At 35.6% G+C, this 9,055-nt stretch overlaps 2 protein-coding genes across 3 annotated transcripts in view; one reads left to right on the top strand and one right to left on the bottom strand.

Moving 5' to 3' along the window:
* Positions 1–651: 651 nt before the first annotated feature.
* Positions 652–4,200, top strand: LOC111459389 (peroxisome biogenesis protein 19-1-like). The gene is made up of 5 exons (XM_023102308.1): positions 652–899; positions 994–1,042; positions 1,132–1,408; positions 3,526–3,842; positions 3,919–4,200. The coding sequence occupies exons 1-5, from the start codon at positions 860–862 to the stop codon at positions 3,962–3,964; spliced, it is 729 nt and encodes a 242-aa protein (XP_022958076.1). The 5' UTR covers positions 652–859; the 3' UTR covers positions 3,965–4,200.
* Positions 4,201–5,627: 1,427 nt separating this feature from the next.
* LOC111454186 (putative glucuronosyltransferase PGSIP8) overlaps positions 5,628–9,055 on the bottom strand; it is a 6,609-nt gene continuing 3,181 nt past the window's right edge. Inside the window, exons 2-6 of one of the 2 annotated variants that reach the window (XM_023095562.1) lie at positions 7,657–7,915; positions 7,359–7,560; positions 6,640–6,787; positions 5,771–6,340; positions 5,628–5,733 (exon numbers count right to left, since the gene is read on the bottom strand). In XM_023095562.1, coding sequence (XP_022951330.1) covers positions 5,797–6,340; positions 6,640–6,787; positions 7,359–7,560; positions 7,657–7,915 — 1,153 coding nt within the window. In that variant the 3' untranslated portion in view covers positions 5,628–5,733; positions 5,771–5,796. Of the gene's footprint in view, positions 5,734–5,758; positions 6,341–6,639; positions 6,788–7,358; positions 7,561–7,656; positions 7,916–9,055 lie in introns of both variants that reach the window. The other variant, XM_023095554.1, reaches the window with a different exon arrangement.

The raw sequence follows: 9,055 nt of genomic DNA on the forward strand, positions 1-9,055 counted from the left end.
TGATCATTCCCTAATTTAGCCGATGTGGAACTTTCATCATCCAACACATGTATCTTCAAAAATTTGGATATACTAACCAATACATACGAGACCTCTTAGTATACTTTGATCTCATAGTTTCGGTATTTTTATGGATAAGATATTGAAAAATGGAGACACAATTAGTTGAAACAGATAATTATTATTATATTATTATTATTAATTTTTATTTGAACATTTGCTAGGACTGTACAACTCACACACTCGACATAGATGCACAACAAGGATAATACAGAGAATGCATAAAATATATTCCAAAGAGTAAATGAGTATATTTGTGATTCGGTTTACTATATATAGTTTTACCCGATATAACCATATATAATTATAACTATATAACTATATATAATATATATGTATTTAAGTTTTAAAAGATTTTTATTTAATTTTCATTTTAAATGTAAGGATGTCATTTGAATCTTTTCGAAAGTAGAAGAATATTCTTTTTAGACATTAAAATTTATGGTTATTTATTAATTTAGCCTTTTTAAAAAATATTAAAATAATAAAAATTAAATATTATTTAAATTATTGCCAAATTTTCACCTTATCACCGGTCCGCAGTCGGAACTTGGCGATGGGTTTAGGGTCAACGAGTCAAACCCAGTATCGAATGGCAACCGTCAGATCGATTTGCTGACGAACAATTTTGCACATTGCGTTGGTTACACCGCCATTCTGAGAATCTGTCGCTCGCAATCCCCAGCCGATTTGTTTCACGAAGACCCATTGCCCAGTCCTCCGCGGCATTCACTCTCGAAACTGGGATAAAACGATAGAAACAGAGCAAAATCTTCGAAATCCAGTTTAATTTTCATCTATGGCCGACCATTCCGATGATTTACACGAACTTCTTGACAGTATGCCTTCAAACTTCATGCAATACGTAGTGGGTTTCCATTTTTTTAACGTTTTTCTTCATGTTTGTTATGAATTTGTCTCGGATTGTCTCAGGTGCTTTGAACGATTTTCAGAAAATCGACCTTAACCATTCCATTTCGAGGTTTATATCAATCAATTTCTGTGTTGGAAGCTTTGTTTTGTAGCGTATTTAGTTGGATTCTTGATGTTTTTAGTTGTGTGGTCTTGTAGAAATGGAGATGGGGCGGAGAGTAGAGGGGCTCTTCCTTCTGGGGTTCAAGGTTTAGGGATGGGTTTGCCTGACTTGAGGAGCATGAAAAAAGGGAAGCAGAAGGTTTCGAAGGAATCGCATGTGTCTGAGGCTCTTGATAAGCTTAGAGAACAGACCAGAGAGGCCGTCAAGGGGCTTGAATCGGTCACTGGCCCTAAAGCTGGTGGTGATGATTTTGATCAAGATGCTTTGATGGAAGATTGGGTGAAGCAGTTCGAGGAGATGGCTGGCTCTCAGGTACATTGCTTGAAAAGCCTTTGGAACTTTTCAATGTTGAATTTGGCCTTTAATGGAAATACTTTTCCTAGTTTTGATGTGGCTTGAACATAATAATAATTTTTTTTTTTGGTTAGGAATCACGCCCCATTCCGAGTGGAATGATAGTGCCAATTTGAGCTTTCATGACTTTACTTTTGACTTCTCCAAAAAGTCTCATACCAATGGAGATGTATTCCTTACCTATATATGAACTTATGATCTACCCTTAATTAGTCAATGTGGGACTCTTCCGACAATCCTCCCCTCGAACAAAATACACCATAGAGCCTCCCCTGAGGCCTATGGAGCCCTCGAATAACCTCCCCTTAATCAAGCCTCAACTCCTCCTCTGGAGCCTCAAACAAAGTGCACCATTTGTTCGACATTTGAGTCACTTTTGACTACACTTTCGAGGGTCTCAACACCTTTGTTCGACATTTGAGAATCCTATTGACATAGCTAAGTTAAGGGCGTGACTCTAATACCATGTTAGGAATCACGACCCTCTACAATGGTATGATATTGTCCACTTTGAGCATAACCTCTCATGACTTTACTTTTGGCTTCCCCAAAAGGCCTCATACCAATGAAGATGTATTCCTTACTTATATATAAATCCATGATCAATCCCTTAATTAACGGATGCTGGAACTCCTCTTCCAACGATCCTCAACAGTTTTGTAATGCTATTGGTTTAGATGCTGACTTAGGGTGAGTTTGGCATGAAGTTTGAACACTGGGAAGTACTTTTAGCCGATTAAACTCTTTTCATGGTCTTTTAAGAATACTTTTATGCTATTTGGTCCACAAATGCTCAGAATACTTTTATGCTATTTGGTCCACAAATGCTCGTAGAGAAGTGCAGAGAATAAAGATACCGGGAGTTTCCATTGTTCCCATCAGAATCTTCTTTCTTGATCCGTTATCTTAAATTACCTCCATATCACTTGTTTTATTGCAAGATTGCCTTTAGAAGGACAATATGTTTTTTGGTTATCCTTCTTTCATATTTTGCTTTAGGTCCTCAATTATTGTATAACAGCCCAAACTCACCATTAGCCGATATTGTCCTCTCTGGACTTTCCCTTTCGGGCTTTCCCTCAAGATTTTTAAAACACATCTACTAGAGTGAGGTTTCCACACCTTTATAAAGGGTGTTTCATTCTCCTCCCCAACTAACGTGGGATTTCAACATCCACCCTCCTTCGGGGCCCAGCGTCCTCACTGCCACTCGTTCCCTCCTTCGGGCCCAGCGTCCTTGCTGACACAACGCCTCGTGTCCACCTCCTTCGGAGCTCAGCCTTCGTGCTGGCACATCGCTCGGTGTCCGACTCTGATACTACTTGTAACGGCTTAATCCCACTGCTAGCAGATATTGTTCTCTTTGGACTTTCCCTTTCAAGTTTTCTCTTAAGGTTTTAAAAACGCGTATGCTAGGGAGAGGTTTCCACACCCTTATAAAGGGTGTTCCGTTTTCCTCCCCAACCGATGTGAGATCTTTTTTCCTTCCGACCTTTAGACCCTTAGATTCCTATTTATATAGTGCAGTTATATGGAGTCTTAATTTGTATTAAGGAGTTCAAATGTTTTACGTATTAAGTCTGTTTTTGGAATCAATCACTGCTTTGCTTTATTAATGAGTTATAATATGAGTTGGCTGCGGCTACCAAATGTTCCTCCTTTATTAATAACACTTAGCTTAGGTCTGTTTGGGGACATCCGATACAATTGGAACGTTACAGAGATGATAACACATAAAATGGTGGAAGGTATCCATAGAGGAACATGCACGCCTTCTAGTTCTCAATTCGGCTTTTTTGATACTCGGTTATTGTATCTCCCTCCTTGCATTGATACTCATCCTCCCATTAATCTCTTGGAACGTTTCGCTCGCTTCAAGGCCAGCTACCGAGACATCAAAGGCAAGGTTTTAAGTTGGGGTATTGCATTGGGGCACCCTTTTTGGGATCATTTTTATGGAGTCTTGATCACTCTTTTCTGATCCTAATTTGAATTATGTGTAGCTAGTTTTTATGTGTTTTATCCAATCAAAATCTTACCATGAACTCTAACATGCACTATTTCTTCAACCATAGAACATGGAGTCGATGGTCGAGACGATGATGCAACAGCTTCTATCCAAAGAGATTCTCCTTGAACCAGTGAAGGAAATAGGAGAAAGATATCCCAAATGGTTGGAGGAGCATAAAGCAAGTTTGAGCAAAGAAGACTACGAACGCTATTCTCAGCAACACGAACTGATAAATGATCTCAACATCGTGTATGAAAACGAACCCGATAACTTCGACAAAATTGTCGAGCTGATGCAGAAAATGCAAGAATGTGGTCAGCCACCAAATGATATTGTGCAAGAGCTGGGACCTGATTTCGATTTAACTAATCTCGCACAATTGTGAGTTTGTTCTTCTCATGTTGTGAATTAGCTGATTATTTGTGCTGTCAATAATTAACATATTATTTGCTTGCAGATCTCCTGAGATGTTGGAGTCTCAGACAAATTGCTGTATAATGTGAGGTAAGGCTTTTGATGCTCTAATTTGTGGTGCTTCCTTCCATTTATTCTCATATTTGCTCAGAAATATTGTTGTTTCAAACAAATTACTTTGTCCAATAATCATGTGTTCAATTTCAATGTTTATTGGACTCGGAATGGATCTCTCTCTCTCACACACACATACACATGAGATTTTTGTTGTATCAGAAGTGATTTCTTCTATCTTCTCTGTTGTGCCATTGCTTTGGCTTCAATCTTGCACTCTCTCGATCTCTCGTGCCCGTGCACACGCACTTGACACTTTTTTTTTTCTAGTATAAAAAATGCTTTCACTTTGCCTGTTGTGCCTACGCTTTAGTTTGAATGGTAAACTGCCTCGATCTTTCATGCATGCATGGGCACGTACACTCAATATTTTTGTAGTATCATAAATGATCTGTACCCTGTTGCACGTCTGATTTGGTTTGGATTGGTTTGAATTGTGAATTGTCTCGATCTCTCATGCATGCATGCACGCACGCATACACACAATATTTCTATAGTATCAGAAATGATCTCTATCCTGTCTGTCGTACATTTAGTTTGGTTTGAATCTTGCACTATCTCGATCTCTCGTGCCCTTGCATATGACTTTTTTGTAGTATAAAAAATTATTTCTACTTCATTTGTTGTGTGCTTGCTTTGGTTTGGATCATGTACTCTCTTGATTTCTCTCATACACGCATGCGCGCTCTTACACTCGATAGTGTTTGTATTACTTGTTTATATGTGTAAGTTTTGTTTAAACTCCCTTCGAAATTAAAGGTGTTTAAATAAAAATAAAAATAAAAATAAAAACTTTGACAGGATAATCATATTTATGAACTCTTGTCCGTGAAGGCTTGTCATTTGATTTGCATGAGTCGGAATGGTTTTTGTAGCCAATTCAATATGTCTACCATTTTAGGGACTTTACCAAATTGAGAGATGAGAACATAACTTCACCCGATGAAATTCACTTCTTCTTATATAGGATAAGTAGATGAATAATTTCCTTGATGGTTGATTTTGGGATTTGAACAATGGGGTCTATCCTCTCATTGGCCCGAGAGGACTTAGTTTATGTTTAGATCATAAACAAATGGTTCATTGGAGATACGGTGGTACTTAAGGTTAAAAAATGTAATTACAGGATAAAACAAATTTTTGACCAAGTTGTAAATACGAACGAAATTTGTGAAAGATCAACTTTCTTTTAATGATTATATCAATGGATAACTTGTATTACAATGCAAAAGAGTACAACTTTAGATGTACAGTGGAACGATCTATAAAGAGAATGAAAATTGATTAATTTTGTATTATTGAAGCTTGTGGTAGAATCCAAATGTTCAATATAATTAAATAAATATTTAAAAGGTTGAAATTAATATTTAATATATTAAATATAAATAAAAATATATATTTAATTTGAAAAAGTTGAATTTAGTATTTAATATATTAGATATATTATAAATATATATTCAAAATTTCAATTAAATTCAAATTAGCTAAAAATCTTATCACATTTAATTTTAATGAAAATTAAATATTATATTAATACAAAATTCTCTCTAAATATGACCTTGAGCCAGATAAACAATTTCTTTTTCCACGTAAATTTTGAGAATTTTGATTTTATTTATAATTTATGAACAAAATTCCAAACAAATTACAAGAATGTGAGAATTATATACTTTCTTTCCACCTATAAAATCCATTTTTCTTATACAACCGACACTTCAATTCTATCCCCCAACAATCAAAAAATCAAAATCAAAATCAAAATAAAATATAAAATAAAAAATAAAAATCTGTCCCAAATTCCAAATCATCAACACCATTTATTAAACCTAGAAGACGGCGAAGTCTCACCCGATTTCACTGCGAAGAATGCATCTCTATCGATCGACGACTGAATCGCCGCCGCAATCCTCACCACCGCCGTCCACAAGACCGGCGCGATACAGAACGCGTATAAAAAAATGCAGAGTCCTCTGACGACGCCGTCAGAGTACCACGGATAGGCCATCACTAGAAGTACGCCGAAGATTCCAGCCGAAGGAACGAGGACGGAGAGGATCGGGAGGAGGAAGACAGTGGCGGCGAGGAAGGAGAGGGTGGAGGAGCCGAGCAAGTAGAGGAGCCAGCCGAGGAACGGGTGGATGGTGGTCGGAATGATGAGGAATGGAACGGAATAAGCGACGATGATAGACCAGAAGGCGGCGAGTTTGAGGGCGGGTTGGAAGGAGGCGGCGGGCTTTTCCAATCGGCGGTGGGAGAGCTTGATGAGATTAGGGCGGGCGAGACGGATCATGGTGAGAATCCCTAGGCAGAGCAAGATTTCGATTAGAACCAACGGCATCTCCGCGCCGTACCTGTCCACAATTCATCCGTTAGGTCTCAATTTTGTTTACATTTTTTTTTTCTTGAAGATCACTGGAGAATAAATATAAAAAATAATTATAAAATTAAAATGCAAAATGCAAATTTTAAAATTAAGTTGGATATAGTTTTAAGAGAATTAATCAACTATTTATTAAACTTATAATTATGATCAAAATAGAAAATTGTGATAATTTTTCTAAAATAAAATTTAAACCGTTAATAACTGGAATATCAAATATAAATTTTTTAAACATTTACATGCACCGGATGAGAAAGAGAGTTAGATTACCCAAGAGTGCGACGACGTTGCTCGTGCCATTGGAGGCCAAGAGGTAGTACGGGCCACGACCACCAATACCATGGTTTCAACCATGATGCTCCTGGATACGTTATTACACTGTTTGGACCGCAAGGGATACTCCAGCGCAACTTTAAATCTGTATTACAATACACTTATTAATTAATGAATGCGATCAAAATATAGTGAGTGAGTGGTAAGTTGATATTTTTTTATTTAGTACATGTTGGGTTAATACAACATCTACATTATTTATTAATTAGGGAGTGGATCAGCATTTTTTTAATTTTTTAATCAATATTCAATTGGATAATTAGTGTTACAAATCCATTTATATTAAGATTTAAGTATAATGAAATTAAAAGATAATGATAGGAACACGTCACAATCTTGTTAATTTCTTCCTAGCTTAACTAATTAATAATTTGTAACTTATTTCGCTATTCTTTTGTTCAATATGTTAATTTTCTTTTCAAATATATGGACTCCTAACATTTTATTTATCAATTTTAGGGAATATTTCTCACACAATTTCAAAATAAACAAATTTATGTTTATAATTTCTTGTTTTGTACTTACTTCAATTTTAGAATCCCAACAAATAAAAGTACTAATTTATTATTCTTCAACTTATAAAAGGCCTAACGAACATTAGAAAAAATAAATATAAAAAAGCCTAATAAATAGAAAGAGTAAAAGGAAGGGCTTACAATAGTAAGAAGCATCCATTTGGTAGCCCAAGGGGAGCCTGTAGTTGCCACCAAGAACGGAGCCATTGGATGGTGGATAGAACATTGGCCGGTTCAACAGATCAGGAAAGTAGCTGCCAATGAACCCTTGATCTGCACCATCTGGGTTCTTTCTCCCCACTCTCACCTCATTAATCATGTCATCAAATACCCTTTTTGAAGGCTGTCATCCATCCAAATTTGTAAGTATTCGAGTCTTCTTCGGATATTCAAATTTTCACTCTTGCATATCGTTAAACTAAAATGAAATTGAGATTACCTCGAGAACAAAAAGGCCAGTGTGGAAGATGCAAGGGTTGATAAAGACAGCACAAAATTGACCACATTGGAAGAGCTCATCAGTTTTTTGGAGAAAGAGGTTGTCGGAATCCAACATCACCACCCGGTCGTAGTCTACCAAACTCCATGCATATAGTTTGTTCAGTGTTAGCTTGAATCTCTTGTCAAAGTTCGATTGGTTTCTGTATGGGTTGTTTACGTTATCTACACTCACCACTCTAGCTCCATCTTCTTGCTCCCTGTGCCCCAATCAAACATGAAACACTCATTCCAATTATTATTCTAACAAACAAAACATTCAAATTCATAGAAATACTTCTAAACTCAATCATAAAATAAATCGTATTCTAACTAAAAAAACACGACAAATTCAAATACTCAAAACTAACTAATATTAAACTAGTTACTACAGTAGTCATAATCTTCCCACTAACAAGAAAAAAAAAAAAAAGTTGGAAATCATCTTATTCTAACGTCTAAAATCTTAACTTCATCCCTAAATCATAATCATGATCATGGGTACTAAAATAACTATTCTTAGATGGTAGCTAATTAAATAATTGGTTGAGAGCAAACTTATAAAAAGTCAAAGTCACAAAAAAGGCTCAAACTCATTCAGAAAAACTATCTAAACTTGATAACAAAATCATCCCAATCAAACAAGCAGACAAAATACTCTAAAAATACATCTCAAATCAATTTAATGCATATTAATCATAAATCTTCAAGTAAATAAGAAAAATCAATTCAATTGAGAGATTAAATATCACCAATTATGGATTCGTGTTCTATTTAATAAATCAATTTGATAAAATCAAAACTAATTAACCAACCCAAGTAGCAAGAATAACCCAAAATCCATACGTATTCTAAAATATATGTCAACACTAAAGATATAAATATGTATAAAATTAACGCATGCCCCAATTCCCACTTGCTAGACTCTACAGACTATACTCTTGATTAGACATTTTAATTCAGTTGATATTTTCAGAATTTGGCCTGCACGAAAACCCATAATTTTTCTTTGTCCAAAATGTCAAACAAAAGGGTAGGTAAACCATGGGCGTTTGAATAAAAATAAGAAAGAAAAGAAAAGAACTTGTTCCTTTCAAATTCATCTGGATAGACTTCTTCACCACAAACAATATCTGGACAACATTCAAATAAAAGACAGAAAAAGAAAGGAGTTGGCGGCCTAAATGTTTCAAAAGTCAGTGTTCTAAATTCTGGTTAAACGAGCCCACAACATTTTCCCCTTGCCTTTTCCTCTATAAGACAAGAATATTTACCCACTTTATGCATGTTTCAATACCAAATTATTTTAACTTCATAACAAAAAAAAAAAAAAAAAAAAAAAAAAAAAAAAAAAAAAAAAA

Source organism: Cucurbita moschata, unplaced genomic scaffold (assembly GCF_002738365.1).
Source record: "Cucurbita moschata cultivar Rifu unplaced genomic scaffold, Cmos_1.0 Cmo_Scf00001, whole genome shotgun sequence".
Lineage (NCBI taxonomy): Eukaryota > Viridiplantae > Streptophyta > Magnoliopsida > Cucurbitales > Cucurbitaceae > Cucurbita > Cucurbita moschata.

Coding starts and splice junctions, on each gene's coding strand:
- LOC111459389 (XM_023102308.1), top strand. CDS start 860: ATGGCCGACCATTCCGATGATTTACACGAACTTCTTGACA. Junction 900..993: donor TTTACACGAACTTCTTGACA/GTATGCCTTCAA, acceptor GGATTGTCTCAG/GTGCTTTGAACGATTTTCAG. Junction 3,843..3,918: donor TTAACTAATCTCGCACAATT/GTGAGTTTGTTC, acceptor ATTTGCTTGCAG/ATCTCCTGAGATGTTGGAGT.